General features: G+C 45.6%; 1 protein-coding gene across 3 annotated transcripts in view; it reads left to right on the top strand.

The window, feature by feature from the left end:
* TMEM229B (transmembrane protein 229B) overlaps positions 1-21,036 on the top strand; it is a 54,702-nt gene that overhangs the window by 13,297 nt on the left and 20,369 nt on the right. The window contains exon 1 of one of the 3 annotated variants that reach the window (XM_015413292.1): positions 13,012-13,135. The exons of the other annotated variants lie outside the window; for them this stretch is intronic. Coding sequence (XP_015268778.1) covers positions 13,121-13,135 — 15 coding nt within the window. The 5' untranslated portion in view covers positions 13,012-13,120. Of the gene's footprint in view, positions 1-13,011; positions 13,136-21,036 lie in introns of those variants that run through there. 3 annotated transcript variants of the gene reach the window in all.

The following is a 21,036-nucleotide window of genomic DNA, read 5'->3' as shown; positions in this document are numbered from 1 at the left end:
ATTGCGCTGGCGAAGAGGCGACTTCTCAAAAGCCCCATGGCTAGAAGCCCTTGGCCAGGCCTCTTGGGGGGGCAACGAGCCTGCGTACCCCCTCCTTCCCACTCGTGCGCAGCTCGCATCCCCGGGATGTCCGGGAGATGCGACTGCTCAGCATGCCGCCATCCACCGGAAGGTCTAAACCTGTGTTTTCAAAGACAAAAGTCAGTTGTGAAAAGTGGTCATGTTGTGCCAATTAGAGTTGTGAATATTCCAACCTATGAAAATCTGTTTTAAGTATTTGATCTTATATAATGCATAAAACTAGGCATGGGCTAGAGAAAGTGGATTTGGAAAGCTTTTCTCCCTCTTCCATAATACTAGAACTTGGGAGCACTCAATGAAATTGATGGCAAATAGTTGCAGGACAGGCAATAGGATATACTTCTTTACTCAGTAATTCAACTGTGAAATTCGCTGCCAGTGGAAGTACTGATGGCCATGAGCTTAGTTGGCTTTAACAGGGGAGTTAGACAAGTTCATGAAGCAGCAGTCCATTGATGGCTACTAGCCACGGTGACTGAAGGGAGCCTCTATACCCAATTGTAGGCAGCTAACATCTGAATACCAGTGCTGGAGGGCAGTAGCAAGGGAGGGCCTTAGCCTCTATGCTCTGTTTGCCTCCAGGGCAACTGGTTGGCTGCTGTGTGAAATAGGATGCTGGACTAGATGGACCACTGAAACTACACCTAGACTAGATTTGATTGAATTCTTTGGGGAGAGAACTGGTTCTTGCACATCCCTAGATCCTACGATAGCTTTAGTAGTACCAGCAATGATTTTATGGTGGCAGCCTGTGTTCCCTCTAAACTGAGTTAGTGTGAGCTAGCTCATAATTTTCTAGCCTCTGGCTCACACATTTTTGTCGTCGCTCAGGAAGGATGGGGCTCCAGAGCAAACTAATTTATGCAGTAGCCAAATCGCTTGCTCACAACTTTAATGCCAGCAGCTCACAACGTAGAATTTTTATTCACAAGACTCCACATCTTAGAGGGAGCATTGACTCTGTCTGGATAGTGTTAAATTGTCAGTCACCAACCACAGCCCTTACCACCTTTAAGAATAATTAGATTAAAGAAAGTATGTACAAGGGATAGATCTTTATCTCCTCTTTTGTGAGATTCTCAAAGAAATAACTCAAAACTATGCTTAGTACTCAAAATGTCTCATTATATAAGGTGTACATTTGTTGTCGTCCCTTCAGTGGATTCAAGGATCCTGAGCCTCATTATGGGTTGCCTCTGTTGCTTTCTGGATGTTCTTAGTACTAAATCCTGTGCTGATCCTTGCGGTCTTTGCATTATCTCATGTGAACACATCAAACTGTCTTATATGTGAATCCGAACATTAGTCTATCAAGAGCAAGATTTTGTTCAGTCTGAAAGTTTCTTTGGTCTGACTTCTAATAATTGTGTTAAGAAAACATGAAGAGTTTAACTGGAATCTGTTTGTGAAGAAATACCTTAGCTGAGCATTGAGATATTAAAATGAAATTTGTTGGACATATTTCTGATATAATCCTCCATTTGGAATCTGGACCTCCCACATCTAGTTTACAGATGGAGGGAAGAAAGATACCAGATAAGCACAATGCAGTATCCAGAGCTAGGTCTCTCCATCAGAGCTTTACTAAGGTTTTTTTTTTTAATTTTACAGAGTTTTACATTGAATTGTATTTGGTTTACATTGTTAATGTTGCTAGATTTATGAACAAGTGGATTCCTGACTGAGTGCAACGTTAACATCCTCCTTCCTCTAAGCTCTTGGAATGGGGCTGGTTAAACTGAAAATAAATACTATTTCACCCAACTCTGTTCACCCCCTCAAAGGTATGGACTTACCCATTTTGTGGTACATCAGCTCTGAGACTTTTACAACATTTGTTGATCCTGAAACTCTGCAGTGACTATAAAACTTGCATCATGTTGTATCTTTCCCATGGTGACTCCTTTCCCTGGAGGGTTTATTTTAATTAGTTGCTTCCCACCAGATGTTGACTCTTCATTTCTGGAGTTCTGCTGTTTCCCAGTTCTCCAGATCATCAAGACACTCCTTCTTGCAAATTGCCTACTTTCTCTAGGTAACTGATGCTTAATGTCCTGTCGCACATGACAAAATCAACCTACAACAGCTTGGTATGTGTGGAGCTGTTTGAATATAGCTGGGTTTTGCAGACTGCCTGAGAGAATATTTGGTCTAAAGAGCAAGCATTCATAGGTCTGTTCCCCCTGGCTGCCATGCAAGTCCCTTATCGGTCCTAATAAACAGGCCCCCACCAACTCCTAACTTCCCTTACAATGGGAGTTTGCAGGTAAAGGAAAGAGTTTCTAAGACAACAGTAGCCAACCTTTTAAGCAAGGATGCCACTGGCAAATCTCTAGAGCATACTACAATATGTAAGCTTTCCTCATGTCTTTGCATGGGTTGGCCTCTAGTCTACTGAGCTACAGAACAGGCAATGGTGCAGGGTGGGAGAGGCAGATATAAATGTGAGCCTTGCTATTCCTCCCTACAAGTTCTACAAACCCATCCTATCACTGTTATTTATGCCACAGTTTGACGACTCCTGTCTGACCTAAGATTTGATTTTCATTCCTTGCACACCATTCTTTCTTCCCTTACAGAATTCCATTGTTAGGAAAGGACAGGAAAACTTTGTTCTAAGCACTAGCTGGGTTCCCCTAGCAAAATAAACCCCAAGAATCCTCCCTCTGTTCTCATGAGATTTAGTTCTCTCAATCTAGAAAGCTGCTTTAAAAATGGTCTGTGCACAGTGCCCACACTGCTGTTGCTCTGTATTAATCAAGGAACATATCGCTTGGAATATTAGGAAAAGTTACTTTGAAGTGATTGTTTGTTGTGAGTGACCTTATCCCTACAACATAAGGTGGTTATTTGGGCTCCAAAATGGCCTAGTCAAAACTCTAGCCTCTGTACCACTAGGAAGGTTGCTGCTGCCACTGCCCAGAAATACTAGAATATACCAATGCGTCAGTGGTGCAACAGTGATCACAGTTGAAAAGGCTCACTCTCTGATGTCTGCAGCTGTCAACTATAAGTAGAGCAAGTGCTGCTGACCGTTTACCCTCAAGAACCTTAAAAGAAAGCTAAATGGCTTCCATTGCTGTTAAAACTAAAGTAGAACACCATGCGGGCCTCGAAGAATGTAGAGATATTGGCAGCCAAACAAGGGGATGAATAATTCATTCCCAAATGCCTCCCGTGTGTTCCATCCATCTAGGCTGCTTGGAGTTGTAGCTGCCAGAGATGCAGACAGATCGACTTCTAAAGCCACAGGGATGAAACCTTATAGACTCTGTTGCTTTTGCTCAGAAGATTGCAGCTGCAGTGGTGCTGGCTTGAAGGGGAAAGGACCCCATCAAAGCTGAGCTAGTCCAAGAAATTCTATTGTGAGGAGGATAGTCCACATTAGCATTTGGCTTCTGCTTCTCTAGGTGAGTAAATACAATGAGGTGGTTTGGCTAGTTTTACCAGAAAGGGTGTAGGTGACCTGGTTAGGGCAAGAGCTCTGCACTCTTAGTTGGAAATTGTTTTGTTTATGTGCCAACCAGCCTCTCTTGGGGGCAGAGTGGAAAGTTTGTGCCAACAGCTTGCTAAAAGCAGTCAAGACTGACTTGGTCTGAGCTGCCCTCTTATGAAATGCAGCTGCTTAAATGGCTGTTCAGAGAAGCCAATTGACTTTCTAGCTGGGCCGGTGTCCATATCATAGTTGGCAGCAAAAGCTTTCAGAGGAGGAATTTCTCTCCCTGTCTCTGTAGAGGTCTCTCCGTGTCAGGAGTGAGGTGCGTTGGCAGGGCAATGGGGAATGGGAGGTGAAAGTCTGCCTAGAAAGTAAACAGAACTTTGTTCTCCCAACTGTCAATTGAGCATCTGTTCAAATGGTGTGAATGAGCTGCAGGACTTCTTTGTTTGCTGATCCCCTCCCCTGGATGTATGGGGCAGCTTCTCACCCTCCCTGTTTCCACTGGCAACTGCCTCATTAGCGAGCTTGAGGGCTGTGAGGACCTGCAGTGGAACTGGAGGAATAAACTAATGGGAAGTTTTGCTGCTGAACCAGATCTCCACACTCTGGGATACTATAACCTCTTTAACTCTGAACTACAGCCGCCCCAAGAAAGGAGAAGACAGGCCTGGCTGTCTTAAGGCTGCCAAATATATGAGGTGGCATATTTCTGGAGATTATGGGGCAGTGCCTGGGGTGGGAGGAGTTTGGGGATGCGATGTCACAGAGTCTGCCCTCTAGAGCTGCCAGTTCCTCCAGGGGAACAGATCTCTGTCGTCGGCAGTCAGTGGTAATTCCAGGAGAACAACATGGGTCCCACCTTGAGGTTGGTAACCCTGTATCTCCTTGTTAGCACCGGTAGACCTCCAGTGCAAGTAGGATGGGCAAACCTCCCTGGCCCCAAACTATCACCAATTACAGCACTTTACGTAATACTGAAGGGCAGCTATTCCTTTACAATAAGAGATGGTAAAAGCAAATCCTTGAGGGTGCCCAACCTACTTGTTGGCACAGAGTTCACTCCAGTCTGCATGGCTCTGAGCTGTTCTCTCATCGTGCTCAAGTGTGATCAAACTGGCTTTATAACAGAGAGATGATCATTATTGTATCTAATCTAATCATAACCTGCCTGGCCTCTGTGTGGATAATGAAAGCTGAAAAATCAGGACACCCACAGACAAGGTAGGGGTCTCTATTCAAGGGACTTCCCAGATGTGCAGAATATGACTTTGTTAATTAACCCAAAGAAAAAAGCTTTTAAAAACCAGCCCTGTCAGGACTGAATACCTTGGAGAAGGCTATTGGGCACACCTGACCATTAGTTAAAGGGAAACAGGGGCGGTAGTGCATAAATAGTGCATAAATTAGCCAGCTCAAGTGCCTGAAGGCTCAGCAAGAGGAATTGTATCTCTGTCTTGCAGTTTCTCATGGTCCCACAGCTTGTTTGTGTATAAACTCAATTATCATGTAAGCAGAGAGGTATAACAGTGTTCTTGTGAATTCCCTTAGAGATAGCAGCTAGTAGATGTTTGGGGTGCTCAGACACCTGCCAGCTTTGCTCATGCCCTAACTGTCCATTGCAGGCAGGGATCCAACCCATGGATGGGCTGTTTCCCTGTGTGTGAGGGGCCCAAGCATTGAACTAGCTCTCCTGTGTAGCATGGATGGTACAGTCAGTGCAGGGCAAGATGGGGTCCTACTGTCCTCCTCTTGAACAAAATCTACATAGATTTTCAGAGGAAGGTACTGATGGTCATAGATCTTTCACATTCCCTCCCCTGCTGTCCTTTCTGAACCAGAGAAATTTTGCCCCCTTTCCCATCCCCATTGCAACCTACTGACTAATCGGACACCATAACAATTAAACCAATTGATCTGCAACTAAACAAAGTCTTCATATGGTAAAGAGCATTATGTGCCTCCTAGTCAGGCACAGGAATAAATGTTTTGCTTGTATCCTCTGGATGCAGAGACAGAAGAGGATAAAAGCAAATTCCTCCCTCTCACATGCAAAATGCACCAGAGACAGACAAGGGGCCAAAGATAAATCCATGGTGATGAAATATCTGAGATTTCTCTAAATTACAGAATAGTGATGAGTGTGATTTGGGACTCTCTTAATGCTTTTTGTTCAAAAGCAGCCTTGAGGAACCCTGATTTTGGATTGGTATGATTGTGCTGGGTGGGGAAGGTAAAATAAGCAACTGTTTTGTTCAGGTCCAAGTTGGGCTAAGTAACTAGTAGTAGTAATAATAATAATCATATGGCATTGTGTGTAGTATAGCCAGGAGATCTGAAGATTGTTCGGTAGCTTTAAATTCTAGCTCTTTTGTGGCATGCTGGACTTATTTTTTTGGGCTGAGAGAGCTCTGAAAGAGCTGTGACTGGCCCAAGGTCACCCAGCTGGCTTCATGTGGAGGAGTGGGGAATCGAACCTGGTTCTCCAGATTAGAGTCTGCTACTCTTAACCTCTATACCACGCTTAAGTAACTGGTGTATGAAGTGGGGAGAGCAGAAGAGGGGCCATACAAGTGGGTGTGAGGTTTCTTCCAGAGAGTCATTCACCTTGTACCAAATGGTGGTTTGGCCCTGACTCTGAACCGTGCCCATGTGTGGGATGAGCATTGATGGGTTCAGTTTTAAAATGTTAAGTATAGACATTAATATATCTATTTGTATTCAAATCAGATTTCATTTTAAAACCCGTTATTTTGAAGAAGAAACTCTTGCATAATGGAAATTAAAATATCCAATTTGAAGAAAATCTGATTTATATTTTTTAAGATCTGATTTTTAAAATCAATTTATAACCAATCTGGTCTGCATAGTCCCTGAAATGAAATATACAGCCTTTCACTGCAGGTAACTGAAAGTGAGTATTTAAAAAAAAAATCTGTTTCAAGACACTGACTGCAGAACTATCATAATTACCTTCGTGATTTCTTACTTAATTGCAAAGAAGAAAGAGAGAGGCTTAGTAATGACAGAGTCTGAACTTTCTGTTTTGCTTTGGGACAATGTAAATCTCTGAGCTAATAAAGCCAATTTAAGAGGGAGCTGTGCATCCTGGTCCTGCAAATATGGAACCAGGATTGTATCTGGGTGTACCACTGTGCTCTAGGTATGCTTGCCTAAAGTTACTACTCAAGCCCCATTTACTTGAGAGCAAGTGCCATTCAATATAGTGGACCTTCTGACGAAACATATGTAAATGTATGCTGTAAAATATCGTATACTACTCTCTCAGTGCCCTTTTCAGACAGTTGAAGTTTGGGGGGGGTATGTGGTAGCCTTGTAAGTTACGAACAGGGCCGGCTCGCCCGCTAGGCGAACTAGGCCTTCGCCTAGAGTGCGAGCCGGCCGGTAGGGTGCGGAGGAGAGGCGGGGCGCTCTGCAGGAGGACGCCTGGTGGTGTGGCTGGCTGGCGCCGTCCCCTGCCTCCGCCCCCTCGCCTGCTCCCCCGCCTCGCTTCACGGGGGGGGGAGAGAAATGGAACCATCTCTCCGGAGTGCTTCCGAGCCCTCCGTCTGGCTCTGCAGAAACGCCCCCCCCCCACGATGCCGACGACGCCTGCAGCATGCCCAGCCGGGCTCGTGCAAAGGGCACCAGCAGGCAGCGTGGTCGTCAGGGACTCCTGTTGGTCGAACGCGGCCGGCGGGGTCTAGTCAGCGACCTCAGCGACTGGCAGAGGGGGGAGGGGAGACGTCTCCCTATGGGGGGCGATGGCAGCGGGTCCATTTCAGGCCCGTCAAGGAGGCCCGTGGGCGAGAGGGATCCTTCCCCCCCCCCGGGGCAGGCAGGAAGTTCTGGCGGGAGGACGAGCCGGGAAGTCGCTAGCCCCACCCCCTCGCCCTTCTTCGGCGCCTGTCCAGCCGCCACTGCCTCCACCCGCCGGGAGACGGCTGTGGAATGTGGGACCTGTGTGACTTTTGGAGAGGGTCTGTGGAGTCACCTGAGGGAGGGTGCCAGGCGGCGGGCAGAGCGGCGAGCAAGTGGCTGGCTGGTGCTCCTCGGGCTAAGGACAGGCTGACAGAGGTACCTTCCTTCCCTTCCTTGCAGGAAGCCGGCGTGGCTGAGGCGGGGGGGATGGTGGTCGTTCTCGCTCGCCTGCACTGCAAAGGCCCTTCCCCGCAGGTCAGGTGGGGCACACACACACAACTCTGTCTTCCAAACCTGCAGGCTGGTGCCCTTGGAGCGCCACTGCCCCACCAGTCTGCCTTCCCTTAGCGGTGCAGCCGGGGCCTGCAGGACAATGAAGCCGCGGGGCTGCCCCCTCCCTCGAGCCAGGGGCCTGGATGGCTCTCCCGCCGAGGCGTCTGTGGTGCGCCTGCTCTGCCCGCCCCCGCCAGCCCAGATCGATCGCCACGATGGGGGGTTGCATCGTCTCCCTACGGGGGGCGGCGGGGGGTTCATTTCAGGCCCATTGAGGAGGCCCACGGGCGAGAGGGATTCTTCTCCCCCTCCCCGCAGGCGGACAGGCAGGAAAGCAGCGGAAGGGCCGCGCCGGCTGTCGCCTGCTTCTGGCTGGAGGAGGAGCGGGGGGTCTCTAGCCCCAACCCCTTCTTCGGCCGCCCCTGCCTCCACCCGCTGGGAGGTTGGCACTTGCGCTCGCCTAGAGCGCAGGACAGCCTCGGGCTGGCCCTGGTTACGAATGCAAAATAATGGTCAATGTATGAATATTGGAGCAAGTACACATCCTCCTTCACAGACTGTGTATCCTTTGATAGTGCTATTATTTGGGTAGTTGTTGTGGTTTTTGAACCACCCCTATCCTGAGTGTTTGGGACAAGTAGCAATGCTTAATGCAGTATCAATTAAACCAGAACATACTAGCACAATTACTTGCATCCAGACATCATGTGCACCTCTGTGATGGATACTCAGTCGAGTATGACCATTCAGATGGTATGACCTCACATGTTGTGTGGTGTACACCGATGCTGTTTCCCATGTACCCACTACAAATAGAATGCACACAAACCAGTTGCATCTGTATCCTCCTCCTAAAAACCTGTAGATTCCAGGTGTTCGTTCTAAATAAGAAAGAATGATTGTTGAGAAGACAGCCAATATGCATTCGTTATTCTGTGATTCCACATAAAAACATTGCTTAGAATAGTGGTACTTTCTTCATAGCATGTGGAGAGCCACATCTGCAATACCATCAACCAAAAGAGCCGCAGTTATTTCCATCTCTGATGTGAGCTCTGCACTTCAGGAAGGCTGCAGATTACGTATTCCTTTGGCTGTTGCTGCTTCAAGGTGGGTATTACCTCAAGCCCTGAAGTGGGACTTGTCCACTTTCCTGAAACATTGGGCAGGTGCCACATGAAGTTGGGAGAAGACACAGGTGACATGTCTAAAAGCCATATGCAACTCCTGAGCCACTCAGTGAGTATCACTGGTTTAGAATTTTGGTACTGGGCAAAGAATTCAGCAAAGTGTGTGCGCCATGCCTGGTGATTCTTAGCAGCTGGGGGTAGTTGTATGCAGTGTTCCCTCTAAGCTCCACAGTGTTGTGAGCAGAAATTCTACCTTGTGAGCAAAAAAACCTACTAGCATTAAAGTTGTGAGCGAGTCTACATTTGAATATCGTGTACATTGTTTTCAGATTACTTCTATAACCTTGTAAAAATCTCAGAAAAATTATTTTAAATTATATTTAAACTATATTTTAAGAATAATTTAAACATTATAAGAGAAAACAGAATCAAGTGAAATCTCACCCACCCCTTTCCACTATATTGGTAGACCTGCCCTCTGGAGAACAAGTCTACCCACCCCTGTCCACTACATTGGTAGACCTGGCCTCCAGAGAACAAGTCTACCCACCCCTGTCCACTACATTGGTAGACCTGGCCTCCAGAGAACAGGTCTACCCACCCCTGTCCACTACATTGGTAGACCTGGCCTCCGGAGAACAAGTCTACCCACCCCTGTCCACTACATTGGTAGACCTGGCCTCCGGAGAACAGGTCTACCCACCCCTGTCCACTACATTGGTAGACCTGACCTCCAAAGAACAGGTCTACCTGCCCCAGTCCACTATATTAGTAGACCTGGCATCAGGTGTCACCCTGTGCTGTCCTGAGAAAACATTCGAGCACTTGGGGGCAGCGGGGGAACTCTTGCAGTCTACTTTATTCTTTTAGTGAAATATGACAACTAGCATTACAGGTCAAGTATAACAGAGGAGGAACAGTAGAAAAGAGCAAGAGACCAGTAGCACCTTAAAGACGAACAAATTTTGTGTCAGATACAGGTGGGGTAGCCATGTTGGTCTGAAGCAGCAGAACAAAGTTTGAGTCCAGTGGCACCTTTAAGACCAACAAAGTTTAATTCAAGGTATAAGTTTTCATGTGCAAGCACACTTCTTCAGATACAAATATGTGGCAGGGTATGAGCTTCCATGAGTCACTGTTCACTTCTTTGGGAACAATCACTGTCAGAACCCTGCCTAACCTAAAAAACAGGAAGTTGCCTAAATGTTATCAACCTGCCCAAACTAATTTATTTAGATATTTATATCCCACTTTTACCTGTTACTCAAGGCAGCTTACCGATCATACTGAAAAGCATAATAGGGGCATGCAAATCTTTTCCTCTAGCTCCATTGTAGCCTGTTGGGACCATTATAGTCAATGGGCCCCATAGGCTATAATGGAGAATTGATCTAGGGCTTGGGGGAGGGGCTGTTTTTTAAGGTAGAGGCATCAAATTTGCAGCAGAGCTGCTGGTACTTTGCCCCCAAAACCTCCCCAAGTTTCAAAAAGATTGGACTAGGGGGTCCAATTCTGTGGGTCCCAGAAGGAGGTGCCCCATCCTCCATTGTTTCCAGTGGGCTGAAGCAGTATCTGTGGGCAGAAGCAGAAATTCTCTGAGCTGTCTGTTAAAATTTTGTGCACCAGTGCCCCTAGTGCATCTTAGAGGGAATTATGGTATGTTTTGCTAAGTAGGACTTCTAGTCAAAGTTGTGGCTTCAGTGCCCTCCATAACTTTTTGCTGTTACCCCTAATTAGTAAAAGCAAAACCAAGTTTGAAAGACAAGAGTGGGCAGCAAGGAAGTGTACGGGAGAGAAAAATCTCCTTCCTGCCCCCTACATTCCTCTCTCTGATTCTGCTATCTTGTCCTCCATTCTGTCTGCTTCCACTTCACCTCTGTTTTCCTCCCCATCCTCTCCTCCAACTGCTCACTCCATCTTTCCTCCTCCTGACCCTTCACCCCACCTGTTCTCTTCCCCCATTCTCTCTCTGCTCCTGCTTCCTTTTTTTTGCCTTTTCAACTTTCTCTACCCTTGCCAGCTTCTACATAATTTCTGTTCTGTCTTTAAACAGGAAAATCCTGGAGCAAACAAAAGACTTCTCAAGAGCAAAGATCCATGGGAATTGAATCTTTCCAACTAAAGAGTTGGCTTTTCTATCCAGTTTGGGCATGAGACACTGGCTGTGCTCCTGGACAATTGATTGTTGCTCTACGAAATGGATCTTCTTGTGTATTTGTTTGCTCTTGTTTAGCACTGCCTAATGGGTGTAATGAGTCCTTTGTTCTCTTTGCAGAAAGAGATGTTAATTATTTCCTGTCGACTAATTATATAGCTGATGAGAGCCACTGTGCTGCAGTAATATTCCCCTATAAAAGGGGAAGTTGCTAGAAGAAGATCAGGTCAGAAGAACAATAGAGACAGACAGCCGATGAGACTAGGAGTGAAAACAAATGTTCAAGACCACAAAAGGGGGGCAAAAAGACACATGTCACTTAAAGCTTTCAGCAATGCTTCAGCATTAAAGAAATCCTGCATCTTTCTCCAGCCAGTCCTGCCAAGCAAGTCCCGTTGAGATTTCATCACCCTGCCCATGATTTGCAGTTCCCACTCCTCTGTTCTCTGTCTTGCCCTTATGACTAATGACACTAAACAGAAGATTTAGGTACACTGTGCACTGCATATTCTGTAAGCTTTCAGAACTGAACATTACCTCATGAAAATCCTGGTCTACCCAGATTCCACACACACCCCGTGCTGTGCAGCTGCTGCTTTCTCTGAAGCATGCCTGAAGTTTATATGCTAGAGTGACAGTCTCATGGGAAACTTAAGACTGCACTTTAGTATTTGTGCTCACTACACATAGCTGATTACAAAAGCTGCAAGTTATGCAGAACGAAGCTGAGAACTAGACTGAGTTCCTGTTTTGTTTTGTTTTTTGGTATTGTGGCATTGTGAGGTTGCAGTGGGAGGGAGACCAGGATCTAGGGAGGTTCAACCACCATCAGGTTCTCTTGAATCCAACTTACTATTTATTTATTCCAGTGCAAGTACCAGGATTTGCTGGAGATAGAGATCTTGGCTATCTATAATATTCCCAGTTAACGGGACAAGGTGTATCCCAACTCCTGCCTTGGTTATGGGGCCTCTCAAAGCTAGGGCTTCCAACTCCACATTGGGAAATTCCTAGAGATCTGGGAACAGCGCCTGGGGAAGGCACAGTATGGAGAGGGAAGGCAGCTCAGTGGGGATGTGATGTCATGGAGGCTACCCTCAAGAACGGCTGTTTCCTCAAGAGAAACTGGTCTCTATATTCTGGAGATCAGCTGTAATTCTGGGGCAATTCCAGGATTCACCTGGAGGTTGACAACCCTACCTAAGCACTGAGTGTTTTTGTCTCTCTGGTCTGGCTAATTGCCCCTTCCAGTAGGAGTGCTGCATAGTTGAACATAAGAACATAAGAACATAAGAGATGCCAATGTGGGATCAGGCCAAAGGCCCATCCAGTCCAACCCTCTGTATCCCACAGTGGCCAGAAATACCAGTGCCATCAGGAGGTCCACCAGTGGGGCCAGGACATTAGAAGCCATCCCACTGTTGACCTCCCCAAGCACCAAGATGACAGAGCATCACTTGCCCCAGAGCCCCTATCTATACCTTGTGGCTAATAGCCACTGATGGACCTCTGCTCCATATGCTTATCTAATTCCCTTTTGAAGCCGTCCATGCTTGTAGCTGCCACCACTTCCTGTGGCAGTGAATTCCAAGTGTTAATCACTCTTTGGGTGAAGAAGTACTTTCTTTTATCCGTTCTAACCCGACCGCTCAGCGATTTCATGGAGTGCCCACGGGTTCTTGTATTGTGAGAAAGGGAGAAAAGTACCTCTTTCTTGTTGCTTTTCTCCCTGTGCAGGCTTGATGGATCTTAGTTTTGTACAGCTTAGTTTAGTACAGCATTGTGTCTCTCTGAAAAGGCTGTGGCACATGAACACCATCTCACTCTTTCTGCATTCTCATTTCTTTCCTAAAGGTTTTTTTTTGTTTGTTGAGATTTTAACAGTCTGTACAGTGGCCATTAAATATGACTACAGCTGCCAGAGGGCTTTGCTAGCAGGAAGTGGTCTTCATTCCACTTCCTTTTGAGACAAGAGTGCTGTAAGCGGCTGAGTGAGCGTTCGCTCGGCAGGAGAGAGCTCTCTGTATCTCCCAACTGAGGGTGAACTCCCAGCTGAGGGTGAACTGCCTGTGCACAGGATTTGATTTCACATGCACTGAAAGGCACAAAGAGCAACTCCAGGAAATGGATCATTTCAAGGTAATATAACTCTTTGCTGTAGTTTATGTTTCAAACTTTGCCTCATGCAAAGACCACCTGGCACCTGAGTAGTCAGATTACAACAATTTGCTCTTGCTTTTGCTCATTTCCCATTGTGACAAGGGCACCCTAGTGCCAGGGTGGTTAAATTCTGTGCTGGTTGTTTGTCAGCTGTAAGGACTGTTCTGTTTATTTTCAGCAAAGTCAATCACAGTGAAAGCTTCCCCACCCCACGCCTGTGTCTCAGTGCTAACTTTGGAGTGGGCAAACTTCTAGGGATGAGATATTGCAGGTGCTTGGTACCTCCAAAAATGAAAGCACATTAGAAGTAGTGGTGAGGATAACTTCATTATGGTTTTCCTGTGACTTCTTTCTGTAGGTATCTGATTAGTTAATCCTGGGCTGATCTGTGTGAATCATAACTGTGGGCTGACTATATGTCATAGTTGATTGTTTAGGGTCTTTTTAGGAGGTATTTTTATTTTTCAAACGCTAAATGTGCAGCTGTTACTGATTTGTTGCAGGCAGTGTTGAGATTTCAGGGGGACCAGGTTGTTGCTCCTCTGTCTCTTCTTATGGCCCTTAGCTATTGTTTTAAGAAGGTTCCAGGGAGCCATGATTCCCTACACATTCTATTCAAGGGCACCCCACACATGGTTGTTCCGTCTGGATTGCCCCACCATGTGTATCTCTGGCTATATGCCTGGCTGAGGAGGGCAGCCTGGTCCCCAGCTCTGTATTACTTTGTTTACTCTCTTCACATCCACACATGTTATGACCCCAGGCAGAATCTCTCTTTAGCCAGCTGGCTGCTGGACAGCCTGTTATTCCAACCCCCCCCCCCCATACTATATGTCTTCCTGTCAGTCAGAGCCTCTTCCCAAGAATCAGCTGCCTGAGAATCTGCTACAAACACTGACTGAAGGAACTTTCCAGCCCAATGGAAAATGCCTCACAACTGATTTAAAACTTCCCGTATATATGGGCCAATGTAGGCATCCAAAAAAACCTTGGACTCAAAAGGGACAGGGTGTACTATTTAATTTCAGTAGAAGAATGAGCAGGCTGAGGAATGGAAAGGGGGAAAGGCAAATAACTGTGAGGAATCCCCTCTCTAGATATGATCCCCAAGTCCACTGAACAATGCTTCTGAGGGTGCTACCCTGCACATGAGCTGTCTGACTGTACCCAAGTGTTCCCAGTTGTGGCTCCCATGTGGTAGAATGGCTTGCCTGATGTAGTCAAGAAGGTGTTTATTGTTCTCCAGCAAATATCAAGCAGAATTGTTCAGGAGGGCATCTTTCTAAAGGAAATAGGCTTGTTTTAATGTTTGTGAAATTTTAAGGCAGTTTTTACAATATTGTATTGTATATTACATGTATTGTCCTGTTTTACTACATTGTTCTCTAATTTTGTGATCCAGTTTTTTGCACTGTTTATTGTATGTGTGGTATTCATTTTTATGGCATTGTTTTCTAATTCTGTCATCCACCTCCAGCCTCAATGAGACAGGAGGACTATACCTGAAGTAAATAATAAAAACCACACAGAGAAGTTGATTATGTGTATATGAGCTTCTCCCACTGAAGAAATCATTAGACCTAGTTGGTCCCTTTGCACTGTGAAGTTCCAGAATGAGAGAATGAAAGTAGAGAACAAGTTCTTTGAAATTTCCTTCTGGAATTAAGGGCATACTAGAAAGAAAACTTCTGGTTATGGACAAGATGAGGCTCCATGAATTGTAGGGAGGACACAGACTAGTGCAGAAATCTTACTGGCCAAGGAGAGTTGGATTATTGAAAGGAATATTCACTGTGTATTACTGCCATCCTCCTTATATCTGATACTTTTTCTGTGGAGAGTCTCTGTCTGGTGAACATTTTCTGACCTCATAACTGTTGTGAGCCCTGATCTTCCATGGAGCGAAAGATCTTCCCTGTTCAGTTTTTGTATGCACTCACTGTTTTGTTGAAACTGTGCTTCAACCGATGCAAAGCAGCTACACATGCTTAGCACACTGGCTCATTACCTGTGAGGGCTATGGTGTGCAAATTATGCACACATAGCTGCTTTGCACAGGTTGCAGCTCAAACAAGACGCTGGGTTTGTGCATGGTTGCAAGGGGAAGCTCTTTTGCATTGTCAGCCTCACATGCAAATCAGGTCTGAGGGCAAAGGGGAAGGGGGTTATTGCTGTGGGTAAATGCTTCCCTGCTTTGTTTCCACAATGTTGTTTATATCAATAATTTGCATAGCATCCTGTCGGAACAGAGTTGAAGGTGTGGCTTATGATGAGCAGTGGAAGAGGTTAATGTTCAGGGGAGTCAAGGGGTGGGGGTTGTGGATTTAAACAATGGCCTTCTCCCTATAATTGGAACACCAGTTTCAGGTTGTTTCAGCATCTTTCCTCCACGTAGTGCTGCTATTATGGAAGATTCCATTTTACCAGCACTCAAACTGACACATGGATGGGGGTGATCCTGTTTTGGGCACACACACACCTCACCGAGTCATTCCTGCTACCAGTGCTGTGAAAGTTGTTGGACAGTGCCTGGGAAGTCAGCAGTAACAAATGACACAGCTCCTTTCCAAGACACTCACTGCTTTGTGAATTTTTAAACTAGTGGTATTCAGTTTGCAGCTTGCGGAGAGCCACATTCACAATTACTTTCAACCAAAAGAGCCACCTTTACTTCCATCCCTGGCATAAGGCCTACACCTCGTGGAGGCTCCTTGCAGCCTCTCCATTCCTCCAGCATCAGCAGTTTCAAGGTGGAAACCTCTTGCCAACCACAAACCCCACCAGTCAAGAGCCTTGCCTACTTTATTGAGACATGGGGTAGGTGCCACATTAAGGGAGAGTGCTGAGAACTACAGATGGAATGCCAAAGAGCCACACATGGCTCCCAAGTGTCTGAGTCTCTGAGTGTGTGCATATATGCCTGTTACAACATAAAGGGAATGCTCTTTCCCTCTGTGCACCTAGCCCACTAGTAACAATAATAGGATAAAATGCAGTAAGGGTATAACTTTCCTCTGCTTTTTTAAAAGTAGTTTTCAAGGCCTCCTTTCCTTCCTCCCCTCTCCAGCTTGTCACACATCTCCAATAACTTGTTCTTGAAGAGGTGAACAGTTTACTTTTCCCTTGCCTTGCGGCATGTTGTGATCTGCTACATGGGGACAAGATATTGTGTAACTGCTGCTAGATTGATGCTAGTGGAACTATAGCGCTAGGGGGAAAAACTTTTTGGTTTTGATTTGTAATCACCTGCAAAAAGCAGTAGAATCTAGACTTGACAAACAAGAGCTCTGAATTGGACATATTCATAATTTTAGGTCTGGGGACAGCTACAGTATCCTTCCAAGAACACTGCCTACCAGATCACTGATATAAACTGTGCTAGCAGCAAGTATAAAGCTGTTTTCACACAGTATTTCTTAACAAGGGGACAGAGAATTACTGTTCATTATTTGTGAGTCACCTGGGTAATAGACAAGTAACATGATATTCCAGAAAATGTTTGTTCTCTTAGAAGAAAACGCTCAGCCTAAGTGCCATGGCTCAGGAAAAGTTGATTTTGTGGAAAACTGATTCATTAAACTTTTAAGGGTGTTGAATAAGTAGAGATGCGAAGGTCCAGGGAGATGAAAATGGGAAAACTGGGAAGGAAACTTCCCCCTTCCAGAGGACTCCCCCCCCCACATACACACCAATCTTCCTAATAGAAAAACTGAAAACATCTTATCAAATGTGTTCTGTTAGAACAATGAATAGAATGATTTTTAAGGTGAGGTTTTAAAAGATTGCTTTAGCTGACTTCCTCGAAATTTTAAAAAATAAACTACAGTAATTATAATTTCTATATATTGTAGACATGTGCAACTCACATTTTCTTTCCTGCTTTGAATTCCTCATCTAGTGTATGCATATACAAAACTCCAGGTATATGTTGGGAAATACAACCCAAATCAAGATGTGAGTTTTATATATGCAAGAGTAGAAGAGCTTGCTTCAGTTCTCAGGTCCCTAAAGATAAAAATGAAAACTCCAAATTGGAATCTACTGCTCCTTCAGAAACTTATTCTGACTAAAGTAATGTGATAGTGGTGTTTTGTAAGATTTATTGTTTAAATGACCTGATATGACTTTCGTGTGGCTATTTTTGTCACAGTTACTATGGCACCATGTGTGATGATAATACAGTGGAACAGATCAATATTTTTCTTAAGTTTAAGTGAATATGCTTACTAATAGCCCTTAATACTGTGATTTGTTTGGATGGAAGACATGGCATTTTCCCCCCAGAAACAGTTTTTAAAAGTACCCGTTGCTTGTGGCTGTTATAGTCATCCTCTGTTCAACAGGTGTTCTGTGTATTTTTTGAACAGCGTTATTTAGATTCTGCATTATTTTTCAAAAGGTGCACAATGAGATATAACAGCGCTCTAGAATAGTATATATGAGTTTTAACTGGTTTTAAAATGCATAAATGGTATTGATAATTTATGCCAATAAAGGCTGACTTGACTTGACTTGATATAACAGCGCAATTTGCAGCAGATTTTCATCCTTTTGAATCTATTTGAGTCACTGTCAGAGCATGATTCTAAGGAGGTATTCTCAGAATCCTACTCAAATCTATTTAATGGGTCTTACTCCCAGGAAACTTTGGCTGCTATCACACACACTAAATAATCCACTTCCAATGCACTTTCCAACTGGATTTTACTGTGGCTGATTCTGCACCCATCTCTTTCCTCGCAGTTTTTCCACAGCCATATCATGAGGTTAATCTCCCTCTACACTGCATGCCACTTTCATTTTCTTTGTGTATCGGGCTTTATGGTACCTACTGCATAGATTTATGGCCATTCAGGGGTGATTTCACAGTCAGTACAGCATTGGCCCAGGGTATCTGAGGCCCCTGCCACACGCAGGGGAAAAGGCGCTTGAAGGCGCGGCTTTTAAAAGCCGCGCCAACGTTGACATGGCGCGGCGGGATCCCACGGATCCCCCGGCCGCGCCGCCGTTTCTCCCCGGCGCGATTAAACGCCGGGGAGAAAACACAGCCCTAACCGGGGGCCGGCCGAACTGCGCATGTCGGGGCATACGCAGTTCGGATCCGGGCCAGGGTTGAGCCGGCGCAAGGGAGCGCCGGCGATCAGACGCCCGGAGTGCAGCGCGTCTACTCGTTGAACCACCGAGGTAGGTGGTGTCAACTTGAGGCGCTTTTTCCCAGAAAGGGCCAGTTTGGGGGCGGAAGCAGAACGCTTCCCAGATGTTGTGGTGTGATCGCGCTGCTTTGATCCGCCCCCAAACTGGCCCGCAACTGGCCCAAATCGCCGCGTATGAACGGGACCTGAATGTGGTTTTGAGCGGCACCTTTTTCTTCCTCTGCTTCCGATTCCAAGGGAACAATAAGCAGACAACTTAACATGGCTTCATTGATCTCCGTCAGTTCCCCTGCCCCTATTTCATCCTTTGTATTTATCACCTCACCATGAATTACTTGGCTCGGGCAGCTAATGACCACTGAGGCAAGTACTGACACAGGAAAATCTGCCTACCAGATTGAATGAAAACAGATATTCCAAGGCAAGGGGGAACCAGGTCCAGTGCTGAGAAAATGTGGAGCAAATGCCAGAAGCAGAATGCACCTGTGTGAACTGGCAAATCCAATTCAAAAGTGCATTAAAAGTGGATTATTTAGTGTGTGTGATGGCAGTCTTTAACAGGATGGCATTGGGACGCTGTAGTCCTAATAACACTTTCCTGGCAGTAAGATTTGGTGCTCTCTAGCAGCAGTGATAGGATTAAAATTGCACTGTGAGCTGACAATTATCCCAGTTGTTTCCCTTGTGTGCCCAGGAATTTTTATCCACAGATTTTAATGGTGCAAAGCCATTTCCCATACAATTGACCATGCACAGTCAAAGTGATTATGGGAAATTCAGTAGCCTGGAGTCTATCTTGTCTTTTGCATTAGTAAAAAAATTGCTAGTTAAGGTTCAAGTAGCAAAACATGATGGAAATGTAAGAAAGAAAAGAGCAGTTTGGTTGACTGGGGCTTAGCAGCCAAATAATCTCTTGAGTCACAATTGGCACATATTAGAGTGGGGTTATTTAGAGATAATCAGTGGGTGATTCTCAGTTTTGGATGGGTCACCATAGCAGCCACTCTTTAAACTCAGGGTAAGCCAAAACCTACCCACGTCCTTGAAGACTCACTCTTCCTTAAAGATGAAACCGGAATTTCTACTACATTGGAAAATGCACTGAGTTGGAAATTTAAAACCAGGGTTGGCTGAGAATCTTGATGAAATTATTGACAGTCCTTAGGGACAGCTGGTCCAAATAACTGTCATCGAGTGTACGCCAGACAAGTCAGTGAATCCCAACAGTGGGTTCCGTCATTTCTGTTTTAAACTGCAATTGCCAGCTTAGACCAGTCACTGCCTTGAACAGAAAGTGCACATGGGGACATCTACTCAGGGCTGCCCCAAATTCTTGTAGGTGAACTTTTATGGGGCAGAAAATGTAGCTTTGCCACCCTCCCAAGTGATCTCCTAAAGGCCCCTGAACCTTAATTTGTCATATAGGTTCAGTTGGGTTTGCTTCTTCTCTCAATAGTTGCTTTATTGTTGTTCTTGCTGTTTAAGTGATCCAGCCAATCAGAATTACATAGCCAGTGTGATGACATCTCAGCACCAGTTAGCCAATCTGATGGCTACATAATGATGTCACAAAGCCAAAGTGGAGTAGAGGCAGAGTTTCCTGTCCTGCTCTGAAGAAGTGACCATTGGATTGGAGCCAGTGATGGATCAGTGGATCATCCCATGCTCCCCTCCCCCAAACAATACTTTCTGATCCCACAAAAATTTATTACCAGGGTTTTGGACACATCTGGACTAGTAGTTCAGGAAGCTGTAGGGGTGGGGAGGAGGTGGGGATGAAATAGCCCATCCACTGATGGAAAAGAGGAAACAGCAATTAGTCCACAAAGGGGCCCACAAATAAACTCTCCTGGGTCAGTGCTGGGGGAGGGGAACATGGGAGAGTTTTGCAATATTTGAATATGTGGATCCCTGGATCCAGTGCATTACTGCCCTCTTTTTCAGCCCTCCTGAAATGGGGGGGGGCATGTTTTCCTTAGGTAGAGTTTCACATGCCTCCTGTTCTCACTTGGTCCTGTTCCCACTATGGAACAGCAGCAAAGTTCCCAATTTTTCCCCTCTCTACGTGGGAGATTAGGAATATGTAGTATGTACAGTACAATCCTTAGCAGAGTTATACCCTTTAAAACCAGTTGATTTCATTGGGTTTGGAAGGGTACAGCTGTGCTTAAGGATTGCACAAGTAAATACAGGGGCAGAGCCTCAAGATAGAACTTCCTGACAGTTATGTGAGTGCTGGTTGTGCTTATTTGGCATTATGGGGAATTTATTCTGCATGTGCTCAGAGGAACTCTTCATTATATCACATCTCTGAGGTTATGTCCTGGTACTGAACAGATTTTTGGACTCAGCCCTGGCACAAATTTAAATCTGGGCGAAATTAATATTGGTGATTATGGAAAAACTGGCGCCTCAAATGTTTTATGATCATGCATTTACATGTGTGTGTTTCACTGGAATACTGGAGGAAATAGCTGATGGTACAGAAGACTTACTGCTCATGGAAGGCCAACCAGGGGAGGTGGTTTCTGAAGCAGGGGAGCAGATGCTCTACTCATCACTGGCCCAGAAAGGAGCATCTGTTCTTCTTGCTTCTGCTACATCTACAGGTATTGTGTATCATGTCCACACAAGAGCAGCCATAGCTACGCTACTCATGGACCCAGCTGCTTTGTCAATGACTGTGACTACGGGGGGGGGGGGGTAATCCACACAACACTCGGGAAA

The sequence above is a fragment of the Gekko japonicus genome, unplaced genomic scaffold (genome assembly GCF_001447785.1).
Source record: "Gekko japonicus isolate JY-2015 unplaced genomic scaffold, Gekko_japonicus_V1.1 scaffold32, whole genome shotgun sequence".
NCBI lineage: Eukaryota > Metazoa > Chordata > Lepidosauria > Squamata > Gekkonidae > Gekko > Gekko japonicus.
This window is presented reverse-complemented; position numbering and strand designations above follow the sequence as displayed.